The sequence below is a fragment of the Xiphophorus maculatus genome, chromosome 22 (assembly GCF_002775205.1).
Source record: "Xiphophorus maculatus strain JP 163 A chromosome 22, X_maculatus-5.0-male, whole genome shotgun sequence".
Classification (NCBI taxonomy): Eukaryota; Metazoa; Chordata; class Actinopteri; order Cyprinodontiformes; family Poeciliidae; genus Xiphophorus; species Xiphophorus maculatus.
Window position 1 is genome coordinate 23,364,266 of NC_036464.1, and position 21,591 is coordinate 23,385,856.

The following is a 21,591-nucleotide window of genomic DNA, read 5'->3' on the forward strand; positions in this document are numbered from 1 at the left end:
CACTGTACTAATTTGGATCTTTTTTCTTTCTTTTTTTTTTACACTTAGCATTTTTACCTCTGTAAAAACAACAAAACAAAGTAAGAGCAAAAATTATATTATATATATCTCGTGTATGTTGTACATTTTTATTTCTATATTTGTTTTTTTAAGTAACTGTTTATAACATGTACGATGGATGTAGCTCTTGCTTTTGAGAAGGACAAGGAAGTACTTTCTAGATACTAAAGAGTGGCCAGGGTCTGTGAGAAAATCGAATCGAAATGTGTGTCTTACCTTCTGCCTTTAATAAAACGAGAGAGAACACAGAGGAAACCCCCACAACTCCCCATGAAACTTTTCTGGTTTATTCCACGTGTCTCAGATTTAAAGTGTCCAACCTGCAGAATTTTCCAGTTAGCTTTAGAAATGGTTCCTGTCTTCAAATCCCAGAATTTGGACATGATTGGTAGTTTCCCTGGTGTTTCTCAAACATGCTTTTCAGTGTTACCTGCTGCAAATGTACCCCGACGAGCTTAGTGGCATAACAAACAAAGAGTCTGAAAATTATCTGGTACTGAACTGAAAAAGTGTTGCAGTTCAAAGGGGTGGAGGGATATATGGTTGAGATTTCCAAAAGAAACGCCGGAAACATAGAGTAAGATCAATTCAAAATATTTCAATGTCTTGAAAGAAAATCCCAAGGAAATGTGAGCTGACCCAAGACTTTTGCACAGTGCTACATGGGCACTTTAGTAAAATAGAGTATGATTACTTGTTCCATCTAACAAGTCAAACTTGTATCTAGTTGAAACCAGATAAAAGTCAGACGTTGCCTTTAAGCAAGTTGGTAAGGCCTGGTTGATGATGTTGCAGCTTTGTAACCTTCTAGTAGGTCCACTGACAATATTTGCGTTAAATGGAGGCGTACCATATACTCACTGCTTCCTTGTGTAACGTGGTCAAATCAAATAAGGCAAGACATCTGGAAGGCAATGAACCTCCACTGCTCTGGGTGCATTATGCCTGGAGGGGCGTGTTGTGAGACGACATGGGAACGTCCTCCAAAGCCACCAGTCGGTTCCAAATCCCAAAGGTGACTTGTTTTTGTGTGAACCAATCTCCTCAAAAGCAGAATATCTTACAAAATTGTTCGCTGAACCTGGAGTTATCAACAATGAAACCGTTTCTACGCCGACTTGGGCTGAAAGGCCATGCAGTCAGGAGGAAGCAATTACTCCTAAAGTATCAGGAAAAGCCAGGTAGGAATTTGGCCAATTCATTTAGAGACCCTAATTTCTAGAGACATGTCCGGTAGTTCTGATGATTGTAAATTGAAAGTTTTTGGCCATAATGACAATTGTTCCGTTTGGAGGTAAAAGGGGGTGTTTGCAAGCCTGAGATTGCTGAAGCATCATATTGTGGGGGTGATTTGCTTCGGCGGGGACTGGTGCACTTCACAAAACAGAAATGGAAATATTGAAGCAACATCTTTAGGCATCAGACAGGAAGTTAAAGTATAAATGGGTCTTCCAAATATACAAAGATCCTGAGCAGACCACCAAATTAGTTCCAACGTGGCTTTTGGACAAAGACGAAGACGTAGAGTGGCCATCCCTAAGCCTTGACCTCAGTCTCGCAGTAAACTTGTTGACAGAGCTGAAAGGTCATGTGGGAGCAAAGCAGCCTCCAAACCTGACGCGCTCAGTTGCAAGAGCTCTACAGCAGAAAAATTAAAGGAAGCCATTGTGAGAAGCTTGAGGAAGGAGCCCAACCCCCTTGACCTCAGTCATAATCCTAAACAACATCAAACAGGAAAAGTTTCATCTGATTTAATGTCAGTGAGAAAAAGGTCATGTCTTTTTATAAGCTGTATGTAAATGTGTGGTTTCAACTCGAGATTCACCGCACAGTGCTATACAGTAAGATAAGCATATCAACATCAGCTTTTTTTTTCTCAGCTAGAAAATTTCTAATTGGGCTGTTGACATAATATTCACCCAAGATGTTGGCAATGACCCAACTAGTCCACGTGTGCAAAGGAATCAAAGCAAATTAGTCCACAAATGAAGTAATGGGGGGGGAAAAAACTCTACACATACTCTGCAAGAACAAAAGAATTTATTCTCTCTCCTGGGGCTGCAAGAACATCTGGGCAAAACTTCTTTGTTGCCTGGTATCCAACCACTATTAATGCTGCAAAGGCAGGAACCAGTGACAATTTCCTAAGATTTCTACCGCTGGGTTCTTGTGAAGTATGAAGTTCCCTGGCCAGACAGAACTTTGCTACTGTTCTGGCCAACACTAACGCTGAAATATCTCTGTTCTTGTGAAGCAAGTGTAGGTTTTATATACCGAACAGATGAAGAAAATGATGCGCAAAAAGGTGTAGGAAGCCAAGAAAGCAGCTGAAGTCTGTAAGCGTTTAGAAATTGTAAACACTGCTGCTACCTTGCCAGGTCACTCTTGAAAATGAGATTGAATGATTGGAAAGGTGCTCTTGCACCGGCATGTATATAATCCCTCCATGAAGGCTCTTTTTATGAGAATGCCGCTCCAACGTGTGCGTCAAACTTTAAACGCCGTACCACTGTCTTGGCGCGACGTGACCTTTCAAGAACGCAAATATAACTCAACCTTTACAGTGGCATTTCTAAACTTTTGAATGGTCCAGCGAGTGGTGTTGGAGTCATATTTCAGAAGTGAAAAGAGCCACCATTTCATCATAAACCAGGTCTCCCTCATCACATTCTGAAAAAAAAGAGTCTAAAGATTAATCTAAACAGTTGTCCCAAGAACTGTGGAACACTCTGCGAGCTGCAGCAAAGCCTGGAAATACGCTAAACGATAAGCAAGTCACTCAACAGCAGCAGTTTCTATTCACACTGCTGAAGAAATAGCATGTTAAAGTTTGCTGTAGAAGATTTGGACAAGCCTGTGAAGTGCTGGTAGAATATAGTCTGGATCTTATGCTGCCAAAGCTGATTTTTTTGGGGGGGGGGGCACTAGTGGGCTTTATTTGATAGTAACCCAACAGGAAAGGGACAGAGAGACAGGAACGGACGGGCAAAGGAACCCATCATGAGTCGAACTCATGCTGGGAGTCGAAAGTTAACAAATAATTTTCATAATCTCCTACTTAGAAAAACGTTAAAAGGTTTCAAAGACAGCAGATAAATGTTAGTCTGCAGCTGTTGCAGCAGGTTTCATTTCCTCACCAGCAGCAGGACGAGGACATCAAGTCTCAACATTCAGGCAGTTGATTTCAGAACCCAGCATGGGACTAAAATCCACGTTGTCCCTTTGAGATGTGAATGCCAGTGCACGTGGTAAACGCAGATCTAACAGTACTGATCAGAGATTCACATTAAAAGTAGTCAAAGTTTGGCCGGATTCGAAAAAAAAAAAAACCCAACTAACTAAAACAACGTTAAAGAAAAACTTGGTGCAAACGTAGGTCTCAAGATGTACTTCTCACAGCTGCCTCCCTCCTCAGCAGGAACATGTGATAGCCATCGAAGCCGTCGAGCTGTTTCACTCAGGATGTCTCTGGAAAAGCATGTGGGCGATAATGATGGAGCCCAGGAGAGAGAGGGAGAAAGAAGGAAGGGGGAGGGAGAGCAAAGAGAAGAGAAAGAGAGGGTCCCTCAGGGCTTTTGGGGGCCTGCTAAGCAGCTCAACGGCTGCAAACAGCATCACAGTCCACATGTGCAAACATTTAAGATATCTGCCTGTGTAATGGGGTCAACATGGCCCCTCTCCGGGTGCACCGAGCACCGGCGCTCACTTCCCACCACAGTTTACAGAAACGAGGCGACCGTGGAGTCGACTCCAAAGATAGGAAAGGATTTGGATTTGTTTTTTTCCCCCCTTTTTCTTTCTTTCTTTTCGTATGCCTTGAGTATTTGGGTTTAGCACGGCTTGAAGAGAGCTGCAACATTCTGGCCTATTGTTACTCCATCAAGTCTGGCTCATTGGAGTTCGAGCAAACGCAACTCTAAAACCGAAGAGTAAATGTACTCGACTCCAATTTGTCCTTGAAAACATGAACAAAAAGCGGATGTTTGGCTGGTGAAGACATACTTTGGCATAGACAGTTTTTACGAGTCTTGAAACAAAGCCTTTTCAGTAACGTCGGCATTTAGCACAGGTCAGATCCAGACTTGCAGACATGTAAGTATTCCAGTGCATAAAAGGGAAATACACTTTTTATTCTGTTGATATTTGAGAGTACTTCCTTGTCATGGAAAAAAAGTGGGTTTTTTCCCCATTTTTTTTCCTCGGTAAGCTTCACATTTTAATCAAGTCCTTTTATGATACATGTAAAACTTTTTACTTCAAAGACACTAATATTCCACGTAGTTTTTTTTTTTCTCCCGTTTAAAATCCTTCCAATTAGGTTCCAGAGAACGCTTTTTTTCCCCCCTTGGAGTCTAGCTCACCTGCAGTGCACTTGCTGCTGTCCACTGCAAGTCAGCTGCCTGAAAGACAGATGCAACATTTCCCTTCACACAAACAAGATGATTGGAGGACTTTCAGATTAATAGCAAAGTCGTTGCGTGGAAATTAAAGGAACGTCACCAATCTCTCATGTTGAGGTAACGCTATTTAAAAACTACAGCTAGCAAGCTGCTGGTGACATGGAGTACCTGTCCAGACACCCCGTCAGTTACATGTAATGAGCTAAACAACTCTACATTACAACCAGGTGACTGCAAACCCCATACAAGCACTGAACAAATGCTTTAAACGGATAAATATGTGGATGTGCCACAACTTTCTCCAGCTGAACAGAAACAAAACTGAAGTTATCTTCGGATCTAAAGAGGAGCGATCTAGGATCAACACAAGCTTCATTACAGCTGGAAACTAGAGATCGGGCCAGAAATCTGGGTGTAGTGATGGATTCAGACCTAAACCTTCAGAGTCACATAAACACAGTTACAAAGTCGGCCTTCTACCACCTGAAGAACATTTCCAAGAGTAGAGGACTAATGTCGCAGGGAGATCTAGTCAAACTCGTCCACGTGTTTACCTTTAGTGGCGCTGTTTACTGCAACAGTGTCTTCACAAGTCTGCTTAAAGAAAGGAAATAAATAAATCAAACGGCTACACCAGATCCAGAACACTGCTGCTCACGTTCTCACTAAAATCAGGAACATCACCCTCGTTTTAAACTAGTGGAGCTGTGGAGGATCCACCAGTTTAAAACTCCACTACCAGCAGTGGAGGCTGGTAGTTTACAGCTCAAGTGATTTCCGGCAAGCTTCATAATGTCAAACTGGCGCATTACATGGCCAGACGTTAGCAACTGGGTAAAAGATAATATTTAAAAAAAAAAAAAAAAAAAAAAACTTAAGAGTTCACTCCAGTAAGCCATCGTTTCACAATAGCCGAGGGTCCAGACTCACTATAAAAAGAAAAGCGTAGAACAAGGGACTGGTTTATAACCAGGCTAAAAACAAAGTCACCAGAAAATAGCCACTGAATGCTAAAGGAGTCACAACCACCACAATTCGTAACGCCATTTTAAAATTATAACTGATTATGATTAGCCAGCTGACATTCGCTTTTTTTTTTTAAAACTACGCGATTATATCACTTGGTATTTGTAAATGACCTTTGACCTATTCCTACTGAACGGTTTTATCAAGCCGAGTTTGACCCTACAGCAGGTCTTGTTTTGAACGTTTGAAGCCAGTTTTGAACGTTTTTAGGCGATGTCGCGGTTGGGCCCCCCCAGACGTGTCGGTACCAGTTCAAGGTTACGAGGGAAGTGCTGCGCGTCAGGGGATTAAAACAGAACCAGGCCGGAAGAGTCTGGGGTGAGATCTTTATTTCAGGCACGGAAAGAGTCTCTTCCTCTGATGGCGCCACTGCCTCCGCCACTGTTCCATTTCCTCTTCCTCCTTCTGGTCGCTGCACACACATCCCTGTCCTCCGTGGACGAGCCTCCGTCTCTCTCTCCCCCGTCTGTGAGCGAGTGTAACGAATCCCTCCAAGCAGCCCGTCTGGCATCCGATAATTTAAGAAATTTAAATTAAAATCTTTTAGGGGGAAACTTCCACACCTTCAAACAGGCATAGAAATTGTGAAGAGACCCACACAGCCATCATTATAAATCACTTTTATTTAAATCAGCGTTAGGCAGTTATGCTATGAACGACAGGAAAATAAAAACAAAAGACTGACAAAAAAGAAAGACGTTAAAACATGAGATCCAGTCAACAATAACTGCACTTGGCACTGGATAAGACGTTCATGGAAAGAGGGGAAGAAAAAAAAAATAATAATAATACAGGTACACATTTTTCATACCCGAAATAGAAGTGCCTCCAGTAACACGTCAAACCGCTGGAGCCTGGAGAACTTAAATACGTTTTCTTTTTCTAGGATAGTGGGATATTTTCCAACCATTTGGATCTGAGAGACAAAATGCTGCGACGCGGCGGTGACCACTCATATCCATTCGAAATTTACATCTAAAGAGAAGGTAGAAATTAACAAATACTCACTCCTTCCCACTTCTTATTAACCGTGATTCCCCTCCCACAACTAACTAACTAACTAACCCCAAACGTACCGTCACAAACTCTCCGTCAAGCTTAGAGGCTTTTACTTTTTCCGTCCCTTTATGAATCAACCATTAATTTCTTTCATAAAAAAAAAAAAAAAAAAACCTAAGAAAAAAAGCGCAAAAATGTGTGCCACTCTGTGCAATCCATTTCCAATGGCTGAATGCACAACACCAGGAGGAAAATAATGAAAAAAAAGCAAACAAAAAAACCCCAGTAATGTGGAACTTAAGAATGCAGCCACAGAAGAGCAGAGCCATAACCCCTCACCCAGAAAACATACGTCATATCATTTATATATATATAAAAAAAAAGAAGAAAAAAAAAACACCAAAAAAATGTGATCAGTTCGCGCTCGCCTATAACAGATGCTGAAAGCGGCCGTGGCTGTTTGTGATGGGCTGTGAATGCGACGTTATGAGTTTGAGACTTTGCATCGTTTTAATCCTCCTAAAAGGCCTGAAGCTGGTGGAATGACCCGTCTATCAGGTGAGCATCTACACCGTGAAAGAAAAAAAAAACAAAAACAGAAAAAACTGTAAATATAAAACATTTCAGCTGCTTCGCGGGGTTGTGGGAGGATTCCCAGACAGGTTTGGAGCGAAATCCTCAAACAGGAGAGAAGAAAGGAAAGGAGGGAGGAGGAGAGGAGAGGGAAGAGAGAGAGAGGTGAACTCTTGATACTTTCAGGTGTTTGAGGAAAATTCAAGAGCAGCCAATGCTTCTAGGAAAAAGGAAAAAAATAAAAAAGAGAGAGGGATAAATAGATATAAACTCTGCTATATGGGCGAATGGAGGAAATGTGTTTATGAATCTGTGTTTTCAGGTGTGCGGCTGTTCTGTCCGTCCCGGTGCTTTATCTGACGGTGACTCCGAGTTTTTCCAGCACGCGGACTCCTTTCTCCTGGTACTCCTCCCGGGTCAGCCAGAAGTTGTCCTTGTCCTTCATGATGTCGGCCAGCACCGCTCCACCCAGGAACACCATGTGCTTTCGCCTGGGAGGATCCTCAATCCGGATCTTAAATTTCTGCACGACAAGGGGGAACGCAGGGGGAGTTATAATAAGTTTACAACACAACAGCGTGTTCCCCCAGCGAAGGCCTTCGTGGTTTCTCTGATCCGCGGGGCGAGGGAGATCGGGATCAGAAAAACCCAACCGGCCTCTGCCGTGGATGAAGATACGGTTTTGTTCCCGGGATCAGGATTTGTGCCACGAAATGAGTAGCTACCATGATTAAAATCAAGCTAGTTTGCGTTTCCAGACAACGTTTTTATAGTACGACCTTCAAGTTCCTCTCAGTTTATCTTCTCGCAATCCCGTTCCTAAACCGCGCTGTTGAAAGACAAACCCAGCAGTAAAAACACTAGTCAAGAGTTCCTACACATCTTTTTCCCTCCCATTCCTAAATTCCATATTTTTTTCACACTCAAATTTTCTGAATTATCTTCAGGTTTCTGGGAATATACAGCAGAAAAAAAACTGCTACATAAACTGACTGATTGAGAGAGAGCTGGATAAATCGAAAGATGGATAGATGAAGAGACAGAAAACTGATATCTTTTCATATACAGGTGTGTCCAAAAGTTTGGACACACCTTCTAATTCAACAAGTTTCCTTTATTTTCATGACTATTTATAAGGCAAAAAATCCCACTTATTAACCTGACAGGGCAGGTTGACCTATGAAGTGAAAACCATTTCAGGTGACGACCTCTTGAAGCTCATCAAGAAAATGCAGAGTGTGAGCAAAGCAGTAATCACAGCAAAAGTTGCTACTTTGAAGAAACTAGAATATAAGGGCTATTTTCAGTTGTTTTACACTTTTTTGTTTAGTGCATATTTCCACATGTGTTATTCATAGTTTTGATGCCTTCAGTGTGAATCTACAATGTCAATAGTCATGAAAATAAAGGAAACTCATTGAATTAAAAGGTGTGTCCAAACTTTTGGTCTGTACTGTACATAAAAAAAAAAAAACAGGTTTGGTTGGAGCAACCTTTGTATCTTGAAATTTCTCCATTTTCATATTTAAGATTTCACAAATTACCTAAACTAAAGCAGCTTTTAAAACACAAAATAGGACAAAAATAAAAAAAACACAAAAGTTATATATTACAAAAAAATGTGGCAACATCCTGAACATTTCCTGAACATTTATGCATTGACTTCACAAGAGTAGTGACACTTCATATTCAAAACAATAAATAAATAAAAAAATACGTTAAAGCAGCAAACCACAAAAGTATTTTTTTTTATTTGGCTACGGGGAGACACATAAGCTCCAAGCATAATATTTATATAAGTTATTACCTTGTAAATTTTATTTGGTGCATGGCACGTCAGTTTCAATATTAAATCCTGCAGACTGCAGTGCTAATGACGCTTTCTGGAGTCGGTTTTTATACAATGAAAAGTGTTCATAATGTTTTCCTTCCTCCTCGTTGGTTCATTTCCTGGGAAATGCTTCAAAGCCTAATGCGACGCGAACGAGCGAACCGAAACGATCTGAAACACAGATGCTTTGTAGAGTTATTGCACATCAAATCTAGTTGGTGTGTAAAACGTGTCAGGAGCTTCCTGACATTGAAGGTCAGATTGAGATCATGTCAGTCAGATTATGAAAGATTAAAAGACTCCAAAACACTGGAGAAACACCCCAGTTTCCTCTCAATGGGGTGAAAAGCAAAGCTGTCGTCTTTTGGTCAGAGCAAAACTTAACGGAATCTATAGTTAACAACTCAAAATACAGTTGTGCTTTTTTTGGGGGGGGAAACAAGATTTTTCTATATTTTCTGAGAAACATCCAGATTCTTTCTGTATCTCCTATAATATGACGGAAATTTCAGTACAAAGACCAGTGAGGCTATTTCAGTCTTTATTCTTCACAAATTGTTAATGTAACATTTTTATCTTGACTTAGTTAAGTTTGTGTTCCAGTTTTCTAATTACCGTTTCATACGTGCAAGACTGAAAATGTTCTATTTAAAAAAAAAGGTTTTTATTTTAATTATTTTTCTTTAACTTTATTTTTTTATTTCCTGAGACTGGCTCAAAAGGTAAATTACTTTAATATTTATTTTAAGACAAATATTACAAAATTCGCTATTGTTTGAGCTCCTATTTTATTCTTATTTAACAGTCAAATATCTTAATTGGTTTTTGTTGTGTTTGTAATTTTTGTTTGTCTCCTTTGTAAATGAGATTTTGGATCTCAATAAGAAGCTGTATAAAAAGTAAAAAAATTAAAGATAAAAGCTGTCATTTATTTTTATTGTTCTGATAGTTAAATAATGAATACTTTTTTTAAAAAAAACCACAATTTCTAACTTTCTCCAGAAAATCTCCGATAAAACAAAAAGTATATATTTTAATAGTGTATGGCATACAAGAGGTACCACTAATACAATTCTTACCACTAAGTGAATAAATAAATAAGAATACAGGACACTGATTATCCAAGGTTACTTTCACCTCATTTCAAGATCATTTAATGACCCAACTAAACTTTCTGTTTTCTGATTTGTCAAAACTCAAGGCAGATGTTATTGGGTTTTTTTTTTTTACTGTGACAATATGGTTTTCTTCATTTCATTGCTCATATTAAAGGATATAAATCAAACAGCTGCCATTTGCAGCTGAAGTCCAATGTAAAATATAGGACTGGATTAGGACAGTAAAGTGAAACTCAGGAATCACAAAGATGAAAGTCTTTTTCACTTTTGGCACCACCTGGTGGTTGGTTACGCACACTGCATCAAAAATACAAAATCTTAATCGGTTTTGCAAACTTCAGGGAGATAAAATAGTCTGAGTTTTTTTTTTTAAGTGGTTAAAAGAAACACCTAAACATTTTCCCACTTGTTTTAAGCTAGAGTAACACTAATCTGATCTCTGGATGTTTAAATTCAGAGAATAAAAGCTGAAACCTAAAAGTTCCATTTCCTTTAAAAAATTAAGTGTTTGCAACTCAACTGATTGTGATATAAAATCATTGCAGTGGGCTCTCTTTCTGCCACGCTGTTAGCCACATCCAGACAGTTTTAGGTCACACAGTCAGTTTAGGGGAAAGATGCGAGGGTTGGTCTCTCACCGAAAGTTTGTCCACGTCTCCCTTGAGCACGCGCTCCAAGTACAGCTGTTTCAGTTCCCTCTCCAGTCGGGACGGCAGCCCTGGGTACATGGTGGATCCTCCCGACAACACGATGTGTTTGTAGAACTCGGGCCTGACCAGAGGGAAGATGGAGGACAGTGAATGAGACTTGAGAACCCATCGTCCTCGGGCGCGTTTAGCCTTAAAGTCTTAAAACATTCAAGATTCACTTCAAACACAAATTTATATCCTCTCAGTGACCACATCATTGGTTTTAAAAAAAAAAGGAAGATACTGACTTTACCTGACAGGTTTTTGTTTTTTTTATATTTCAAATATAGATCAAGAGATCTAGGTTACTATGGCGTATTGGACTCTTGGGTCTCACCTGGTGTCTATGTCAGCGGCCTGGATGGTGTTGAAGAGGAGTTCGGCTACTCCGACGCCCTCCACGTTGATGAGGTGGGGCTGGAACAGAGCCTCAGGGGCCTCAAAGCGCTCTCCTCCCACCTTGATCACACGGCCATCTGGCAGCTGGAAACGTGTGGGAGGGAATGAGATGAAAAGAGGAGAGTTTGGTAGAGCGCCTTGGGGTGCTATTCCAGGTTAAGAAAGGTACAATACTACCAAAATGGTTCTGAACAAAGTAGAACCTTCCCCACACAACTTGTAAATACCGTTTTCCCTAATATGGACATCAACATTCTCTAATGAGTGCAGATAATGAGCAGCCACAGAAACTGTGGACTCTAAGCCATGTTGAGCCAACGTGTTCAAGTGTTAGAAAAAAAAAAAAAAAAAAAAAAGGCTTCATTGAGTAGAGAGCAGTGGGAGGAAGTGGAGCCCAGCCGCTGCCACAAAGTGGCTGCACAGGAAATGATGTCACGCACAGTTCAGCAGCCCTTCGGCCACAGTCACATTGCCCTCCTTGTTTCGGTGTGCCTTGCACGCCGACTCGCCTACACCAACCATAACACACACACGGTCACAGTGAGCGCCGAGACACAACATGTGCTCAAAAAGGCGTGCAGGAACACAGACGTTTAGATTCTGCGGTTCCCCTTCCAGAGGGGGAAAAAGAACTTCGGAAAGAAAAGCAAGGCTGATGGCGGAGAGCTGCACGCCCAGATGTTTGAGACCCAGAGAAAATAGCACTACCCGGCCATTAGGCAGCCAACTACGGCCATGTGGCAGTGCTGATATTTTAATAACCCACCAGTTTTGGTACTTCATAAGGAACCCTTTGAGAAGATTTCTTTGATTATGATGTGCTATGTGGCAACGTGAAGCTTCAGCTCGTGTGTAGGGTATGTAAAGAAGTAATTTTAGATTAAATAAAGTAAACTGGACGTTGATGTTCCCCTCCCCAAGGGGTGCGTTTTCGCTGGCAGAGATACCTCAGGCCTGGAGAATGCAGATGTTCCAGTTTGTCATTTTTGTTTTACAAGTGACTGAAAATCTGTATGCAAGTTCTATTCTAGACACCTGGAGGTGGACGACCCATCTGTCTTAAAAATGCAGATCCACACAGACAGTTAGATGTTGTCCACTATTAAAGTGACAAGTTTTTCTACAGTTTACTCTTTCTTTTTTTTTAACCATTTTAGATATCAAATGAAATCCAATTTTAAGTTTTATGTAGATTTTTGTGTGTGTGTTCTCATATCTTTGTTGTTCCCTTTTTTATGACCCCAGTTCCACATTTTCAGACATTTTATTTTAGCCGTCCAATGATTACTATTATTTCATTAACTTATGATGGTGTGACTGCAGACTATGTTTGTTCTTAGTTTTAACTTCTCTGAATTAATCTGAGTATAAGAAAAGTTCCCTATAGGGAAAATCTTATTCATAGAGAGACACTGAATATAGAAAACTGAGTTGGGCAATAACTTTCACACAAGCAAAACAACAACAAAAAAAACCTTTCAAACCAAATCTATTCAGTGGAGCTGAAATTCCAGCAGAATTAAATAACGTAGAATTGTGAGCAGGCAGTACAAGCACAAATATTTTAAAGCAATTTGCTTAAGAACGTTTGTAGCGGTTGAATATGAGGAATGCAACTCTTGTATTGAATAAAGAAAATAAGTGGTGCAATTTCTCAACACAGCACTTCCTTTTCTCCATATATAGAAGTGAACCAGCTGAACCAGAAGTTAGCCCTTTATAACCAATGCAGGCCATTGGTTACGCAATAAGGTCTGTGAAACACACCTTCAACTCCATTTCAGGAGCTTATCAAGTGACATCACAAAGGAAGTTATACCAATTGTACAAAAATCATAAATAAGTGTAGATGTACCGTATACGACTCCACCAAAACCGTGGTCTCCAGAGCCAGCTTCTGCTCCTGCTCAATGTTGTAGCCCACGTAGCACAGCTTCTCCTTCATCATGCGAACCGTCTCAAAGTCTGCGGAATGGTTGAAGGCGTAGCCTCTCAACAACAGCAGCTAAATCCAGAGAAAGAAACAGGAAAAGAAAATCGGGAGATGGAAGCTGGATTAGATCAAATCTGGGCAGCTGAGCCATTTTTTTCGTCTTCCTTAGAGACCGTATACCTTTATGAGGTAGCGGGTGATGTCCCTGCCTGCGATATCCAGACGTCGTGTCAGGTGGGGCAGACTGAAACCCTCGTACACTGGACAGATGTGTGTCACACCGTCGCCCGAGTCCACCACCACACCAGTCAGAAGGCCTGACACAAGCAAGCAGGGCAGGTTATTATTTATTCCCCGAGTAAATGTTGATCAGACAAGGGCATTATGACGAAGGGGAACAGACTTCCTGAGTGGAGGAACAAAAGTACTAAATCATAGCAGCATCTTATTTATCAGGATTCATGCAAATGAACTAAATCTCCAAAAGCATTTTAAGATTATGCAGGAAAAGGTTGAAATCTTACAGCAAAAACATTACATACAAGTTAAATTGCTCTACAACATTCTCATATATGAATTGTGCATACATGTGGCGTGTTACAAGCCAAGAGCTGCACCAATCCACTGGTTGGAGACAAAAATAGGACAAACAGGGCTTATGTGGGCAGTAGCCCAGGGCGGCAAATTTCTGGGAGACCCAATGATTTATTTATTTTTTCCTCACATATGTGTGTTTTTCAAATGTACTTTATAATAAAATTCATTAGCAGGTGAGTTTTACTATTATTTTGGAGATTTTTTTCTGAATATCAACAATATTGAAGTATTTGAAAGTTATGACGTTATCATAGATTTTTTGGAAACAATATGGAACTATTTGGACAGGGGACATATTAAACCTACAATGTATCAATTCATACCTACCGATATATAGGACTATGTATTAATGTACTACAATTTAGTAGAATTTTTCTGTAGTGTTATGTACTTGGATTAACTATTGAACTTGGTTCAATTCAGATGCGGGATGGAGACGTATACTCTGATGATAAAATTAGAATAATCTTGACATTCTTTCCATTTTCCATTGAACCCAACACTTTTATATATATTGACCAGGAAAAGCCTGATCAACTCTAAAAGCTAACCTGGTTTATATATGCTCCTCTGGAAAAATATAAGATTTATAACCAGACCGGCAATTACACTGGTTGAAAAGCAACGATTAAAATGTACACATCTAGTCCTCGGGCAAACCTGGAAAATCTGATGAGTGGAAGATAATTATTTATTATAAACAGCTCAACTGTTGCCAGTTGACTCAAAAATTAAAAAAGTTGAAGGAGGACCACGTATTGGAATGAGTGTGGGAAAATATCTCTTTCACTGTATGAAACTCCACCCATTAGAGTGCAGGAGACCTCATCAAACTCTAAAACTGTTCATCACATTTGTGTAATGATAATAGGTGATGCTTTTATAGCCAACACTGGTCATGTATGCCTTAAATGAAAGGAGAGAACATAGGGGAAGTCTAAAACGGGAACAAATCAAATCAACTATAGGCTTTTCTAACAGTTTGTCATTTAAAAGACTCATTGTTTAAGATCCAATTTTTAAGCAAGAATGAAGATTTTTGTTAAATAGACAAAATCTTCTTAAAGTTGTCTTATAACAGCAATTAGCACAGCTGGGTTTACTAAAACTAAAGTCTCCAATAAAATATGAATTCTTATCTTAACGCTGTTTCTAAAAGTCAGCCTTTAGGAAAACTCGGCCGTTACAGGCTGAGATTAGAAAGATAAAACAGGCTTGCTTCTCTACTTTAGTCAGTTTTCTAGTCATTTGCTGAACGTGTCATTCTCTCTCAGCCTGAATGAACTACAAACATGTCTGACGTGGCGTAGAAAACAGTTTCCCCCTAAAAGAGCCCTCAAATTTCAGCTACCTGTCAACTTCTGGGTGTATCTCTAAAAAACATTATTTATTTAGTTCAGCAGAAATATGGGAGTGAAATATTGTTGAACAAGGAAGAAAAGGCATCATGTCAGACAGTAACCGTTTGATTAAACCAGGGGACTCCAACCTGCGGCTCCGGAGCCTTCTACAACAGCTCTTAATAACTTTGGACAAAACAAATAGCAGGGCGTTTCTTAGTGAATAATTGCAATGAATTTCTAGAACAAAGTGACTCAAAAAATAATATTGGCACCTGTAAAGATGGATTTCTTATCATTAGGGTTTAAAAAAATAAACACATTTCCACAAATATTGATTTCAAATAAGGAAATGTTTCCATCATCTATTAGCAACATGTAGATGTGTTTTTATTATTTCAAAACCTAAAGACAGAATTGAAATAGTGAATCTTTAATAAAAACGACAAACTACCTCAAAACAGGCTAAATATTGACCAAAAGTTATGAGAGTTGTCTTTTCTTAAAAAAGGTCATGTAACAACTGTGGCTCTAAACCAGTTTTATTCAGCTGGACTGAAAGTAAAAAATGGCTCTTTGGGTCGTAAAAGTTACAGATTGATGGTATAAACCTTGCATGAAAACTCTTACCCTGGGCATACAGAGTCAGGACAGCCTGGATAGCGATGTAGACTCCAGCAAACTGGTAGGTCTCAAACATCACCTGTGTGGAGGATGAACAAATGTATCGGTTTGATAAGAAAAAGCTAGCGGCACGTGCAAACATTAGCTTTTAAGACATGATTTACAAGACTTATATCGGCGTCACTTCTGCAAAGCTTTTAATACATTGCGTCCTCCGTGACAGCTTGTTTAACTCAATCAATCGGGCAAAGTAAGCCGCTCCAAAACAAGACACTGTACCTCGATGATTTTCTCCCGGTTTTTGGTGGGGTTCATGGGGGGTTCGGTCAGCAGGATCTTGCAGTTGCGAGACTCGATGTTGAGCTTCTCCGGGCCGAAGGTGTAGTCCCAAAGGTGCTTCATGTCATCCCAGTTCCGGACGATGCCGTTCTCCATGGGGTAGTTCACCTCCAGCATGGAGCGCAGCTCGCTGGCCTCGTCTCCCACCATCAAGTCCTGGAGGAAGAGGTCAGCAGAGACGAATACTGTTGGAATTCAGCTCATGAAGCTCCTTATTTGGATCGCCTGGTGTCACTCAAGCAAGTTGAAAACCAATGCAGTAATAGGGCTGAAACGATTAATCAAACTGAGCGCGATTAAGTGTATTAATCGCAATTAATAGATTATTGAAATAATCGCCAACTAATTTAGTAATCAACTAATCGCTCAGCGGCATATACGGACTCTAAAAATGACTAAAATTTGCTTAAAAAAAACACCACAGTCAGAGAGACAATTAAGCCAAAACTGTACAAAAAGGTAAACATTGTTGCATTTAAGATGACGCCTTCATTGTAAATATGTTCTACCCAGAACTGATCAAGTGGCATTTTTAGCTTCACCTGGTTCAAATTCTAGAGAGAAAATATATTAAGCACATTTATCCAAAAGCACAAACAGATTAGTTGACGGTACTTTCTTTTTTTTAACTGCAGATGCATCCTTTGCTAGAAATGATCAAGTGTTCACTAAAGGAATGCTTTGTTATTGCATTTTAGGAAGTAAAATGTGAATTTTCTTATTTAAAAAAACGGAATTGAATTGTTGATTTGTACCTGTTTAATGCATTTCTAATAGGGTTTTAAAAAAGCTTAAGTGACTAAGTGAAAATTCTGAAAATTCGATTAATCAATAGAATAATCGATTACTAAAATAAATCTCTGTTGCAGCCCTATACAGTAACTTTATTACATTCGTCTCCTCCTTGTTGACTAAAGCTTATACATCTTGTGCCGTCTGTCTACTGGCAAACATATGTATTCCTGTAGCCTTTCAGCTTGGGACTCTGTTACCCAGCATGCACTACAAGGCATCATTTTTCCATGCATTTACACCTGGAACCACTTCCCCTCGGCAATAGCAAACCACCCCTCGACCCCCACATCCAACCATCCACATGCAAAGTCATTTGGCAATGTACACAGCTGCCGGGTTAGAACGCGGCGTTAGCCACACAGTCAAGCATCTCACGTTCCGCTTGGAGACATCAAAAGCCGACTGAAAGCAGCCATTTTATGGGTTCATCCTGTGTGCTTTGGCATCAGCAAAGTACCAGTCGCAGGCATCGCCTCGATGTGGTCTTAAAAGAAAACCAGATGTCCTCTCATCTCAGACTCCCAGCTGTCTGCCATGTGTCCTCGAGTGAGGACACTTCTGCTCCTGACTGGACGTCGCGTTAAAATGCCTACAGTTCCAACAAACACATAGCCGGCGAGAACCGAGAGCTTAAGCTGACATTTCAATTTCTCTCCCGCTTAAAGCGGCGGCAGGGTTGAGGTGGGCGTTTTGGCTGTCAGGGCGCACGACAAAATCAGAGGCTCTAAAAATGGAAACGGTCCAAAATCTCTTTTAGCGCTCCATCAATAACAGCTGGCCTCTGATTCATCGCAAGCATTTCTGCCAACGCGCTCAGCCTGCAGAAGGGAGTACATTAACAAAATGATGGATGTCTTCCTTATTCCCTGCCACTAACTTGGCCCAAACACACACACACACACACAAAAGAAGAAATCAGCAAACAAATTAGGCGTTACTTTTTTTTTCTTTTTTTTTTTAAGAAAAGAAACCAGGTTCCTCATTTTTAGTTTGAGCATGACATTTAAAAACCATCGGCAGCAGGCAAGAACAGGACTCCCACAACAACCTGAACTTACCATCTTCTGGGAATTCTACTTCACCGAGGGAGAACGAATGTGGAGAAAAAGCAAAACAGGTAGAAAAAAAACACAAAAGACGAATGAAGGAAAACAAACAGGAAGAAAAGTCGAGACATGTGCCAATACGAACCCTCTGCTGTCTTCAAACTGATTACCTCTGAACTTACAACACCTGATATCTAAAACTGATTTACAGGTGGGGGTTTTCACACAAACTGTGTTCTTTTACTTAGAATTTTAAGGGATATATTAAGGAAGAAGGAAAAAAAAAGATTTTGATCAGATAAACCACTTCGTACCTTGATCTCAATGTTTCCCACTTTGGCTGTGGAGCGGATGATGGGCCTCCCAACAAGCGCAGGGAAGATGTGCTCTGGGAAGTTGGAGCCTGCATAGCCGCACTTGACAAACTGCAAGAGGCAGAAAGTGACCAGAGGAAAGAGGAAGTGATCAGCAGACACATTCAAGCGCTTCAGACATATACATACACATCTTGCGCATGAAGCCAAAACCTTTAAAATGTTTTGATTTCTTGCATTAAATATCCAAGAGAAATTTGTGGACTGCACCTCCAAGGCTATAAGGTTTTGAAATTGCGATTTTCATGCAAATTAAAGTTAATTGAATGGGAAGGGACGGACGTTTCAAAGAACTAAAAGCTGCCTACACTTTTCAAACGACGGTAAAATTATTGGTTTGGGGAGATGTTTTTTTTAATCATTAAAAACAAAGTCATCACAATATAAATATGTGGATTATTACAATCACAAAGGACCTTTTGGGTATAATATTTGGTATTCCACAAAATTTTAGGTTCCAACCACTCAAATCATGTGAGCTATCACTATATTTAGTAAGTTGGATAAGCTTTCAATGTACTTTATGGCCCCACTTCGTGATCTTCATGACCAAGATGCTAAAGATCAAGTTCCTAGTTGGTCATTGTTTCAATCAAAAATAAGAAAAATAATTTATATCACAATGTTCATGATAAATACTGCAATTTCATATATTCCTAGCATTAAGCAGCTTTAGTAAAGGCAGTGAAAAATGTGGCATTTTTTTTACATGAACTCTTCATACGATGAAACTCATCTGCCAAACAAGACCCAGTGACACAAAATAAAATTGTTGAAACCATAATCTTGCCCTTCAAAATTAAATTTGCAACTTTACCCCATCAGTACCATGATCAAATATTTAAAACAATTTAGTAACAACTATCTTCATGGTCTCTTGTTGCAACATTTAGCTTCTGTGCACAAAGCACTCGTTTCAGTTGTGTAATAGAGTCAATAATGGACAAAAAAAAAAAGAACTGTTCACGCTTTAATCTTCTCAAATAAGAACACAATATTTAAGTAGAGTAATTAGTTCAACCCTCCTTTACCAGCTTCAGGGAAAAGCTAAGATTTTAAAATAAGGTCATTTCTTGTGTTGATTTACAACTCTCTGCATCGGCAGCTTTAAAAAAAAACAACAAAAAAAACAATTCAGTCATCTCACACTGAACTCAGATCTGACACATTCTGTGTCTCTGAATATGAGCCTGTGACATAAGCGCCTGTGGTTTAGTCTCTTCTCGCTTCCTCTTGACTTCTCTATTCAACTCTGACATATGGCTGGTTTTTTCTTCCTCTCTCCCTCTTTGCTGGCTTCACACAAAGCTATTGAAAAGTTCACATCCGAAAAAAGCCTTATTAGTCAGTAACGCGCTGAGCCAACATCCTCCTCGACTGCTGACGGTGTTTAGATAAGGAAGTCCCTGCAACTCCAGATGAGGCAGAGGTACCTGTGTGTGCAGTGAGCACGTTCCTGAGTTTCGGCAAAGCCGAGTGCGTTGTGCATGTGAAGAGGTAGAAAATACACCAAAATCAGCTCAGCTGTGGTGACACAAAAAGTAAAACTTTTATATAAATTTGATACATTGCAATATGCTTGAAAGATTATGATACTTTTATTCAAGCATTTGTGTCATTTTCCAAGCTGGGATGGAGAATGTAGATTTAGTTTTTGAACCAGTTGAACATCTTTTTTTTTTTTTGGCAAATGCCACTATCTGATCTTCTACCTTATCTTTTTTTCTCTCTTTAAATTAAAAGTAAAGTTGGAAAATTTGTTGCAGGTTCTATGATTTAAATTTTTTTTTGCTTTGAACGCAACGAAAATGAAGGAACTACTACTGGGTATCAAAGCATTTATAGTCAGACTACTTGATTTTTAAAGATTTTATTTGACCTGTAAATTACCGATCAGAGTATTGTTGAAATATTGGCTGATTTCGACCTCTGGCCTTCTGACTGGTGCATCTTCAATTCATCAGTGGTTTACAAATGCACAATCATAACTATCATGTAATTAAGCAACCAAAGATGCCAGCTGGAATGTAATAAAAAGAATGTCTTTATCAGTTAGTTGGGATGATCGCCATACTTTGTTGATAAATGGTGGATATAATTGTGATTGTGTCGGTGTGTACAGCAATAAATTTAAATGCATCAAAAACAAAACTGATCAAGGTCTAAGGGTAATAAATGGATTGTCACAATTTTCTGCCTTTAAAACAACAAAGATTTTAGTGTGTGTAAATATAAAGCAATTAGGAGGAAATGGCAAAAATGCGCCTTAAGATTGACATATTTATTGGCTAATGAAAACCCAACATTGGTCGACCGCTGTGACAATTTTATGGTTTTAATGTTTGATGGTAGTTTTCCACAAAAGCGAAGGCTCGTATGTTAGCATTTCCTGTATCCTGCGACTTCCTAAAATGCTTGTCAACAGCAATGGACCTAACAATGTTTTTAAAAAGTGTGAAACGCGGTTAATACATGACTGCATTTGTGTGTTTTTCACCCAGTCTAGCCGCCGCCAGGTAATAAGTTTTGGGGGCGAAGTCGCTGCAAAGACCATACAGGAGGTTCCTCTATTCACCTGACACGGCCTAGCTAGCCTTCCACCTAGCTGTTGATGGCAATTTATACCAAAAAAAAATCATTCGTTTAAATTTTTAAGCAAACCAAATGAATAGCAAAAATGATGAAACTGCAAATCACGAGCTTTTGTCGAGTAAATCTCTATAAATCCCCGACGCTGCTAGCAGACAGCCAGCTGTTTAACCTGACAGGCTACTTAGCTAGCAGCTTTAGCTCAGCTACCGCTCGTTACGATGAACAGTTCCCGTTTGTCGCGATTTTAAACAACACGGGAGCTTCAGCCACAGCGACGACTTCAGCTCTAAACCTGACCACTGTAGAAACCCAGAGAGGTGTTTCCGAGGCGATTTCGGATGAATGAAATTTTGCTGAAAACGAAGCTACACGCCCAGTTCAGGCTAGCTAGCTTCAGACGCTGACAGCCCCACTTCCTGTTTCAGCAAATTGTTCGACATTTCGGCTCCGTCTAAAGCGAGGTGCAGCTCGGTGAAGCAGCGAGCCGAAAACACAAACCTACCCCGGTTCCATTGTCACAGACCACTACTTTCCTTCCCTGGCTGTCCATTGTGTCAAAGCCCAGTTGCCGCTGAACCCTCCTCAACTTTCTTCGGCAAGCCGGAAGGAAGACACAGCAGCCCGGCCAAGAAGAGGAAGGGAAGGGTGCTCATCCGGTATGTGACGGAGGCGCTAAAATCAATGGTTACTCCCTCTGAGATTGTTAGGTTTTCGACATAAAATGCGTTCATAACCTTATTACATCACCGCGTAGAAGTCTTTTAAGTTTTTTTATTTTAATGTCAAAGTGTTATTTTTCGTTATTTGAGTTCGAGACATATTTTATGCTTGAGCTGTCCTACCAAGATGATTCTCT

At 40.0% G+C, this 21,591-nt stretch overlaps 1 protein-coding gene across 1 annotated transcript; it reads right to left on the minus strand.

Moving 5' to 3' along the window:
• Window positions 1-6,091: 6,091 nt before the first annotated feature.
• actr2 (ARP2 actin related protein 2 homolog) lies at window positions 6,092-21,375 on the minus strand. Its single transcript, XM_005811364.2, has 9 exons — window positions 21,238-21,375; window positions 18,084-18,194; window positions 15,869-16,084; window positions 15,596-15,668; window positions 13,209-13,345; window positions 12,951-13,100; window positions 11,034-11,179; window positions 10,646-10,778; window positions 6,092-7,581 (listed from the first exon to the last, which is right to left on the minus strand). The coding sequence occupies exons 1-9, from the start codon at window positions 21,283-21,285 to the stop codon at window positions 7,411-7,413; spliced, it is 1,185 nt and encodes a 394-aa protein (XP_005811421.1). The 5' UTR covers window positions 21,286-21,375; the 3' UTR covers window positions 6,092-7,410.
• Between the last annotated feature and the right edge of the window lie 216 nt (window positions 21,376-21,591).

Coding starts and splice junctions, on each gene's coding strand:
- actr2 (XM_005811364.2), bottom strand. CDS start 21,285: ATGGACAGCCAGGGAAGGAAAGTAGTGGTCTGTGACAATGGAACCGGG. Junction 18,195..21,237: donor TCTGTGACAATGGAACCGGG/GTAGGTTTGTGT, acceptor TGCCTCTTGCAG/TTTGTCAAGTGCGGCTATGC. Junction 7,582..10,645: donor GAGACGTGGACAAACTTTCG/GTGAGAGACCAA, acceptor CTTGTCGTGCAG/AAATTTAAGATCCGGATTGA.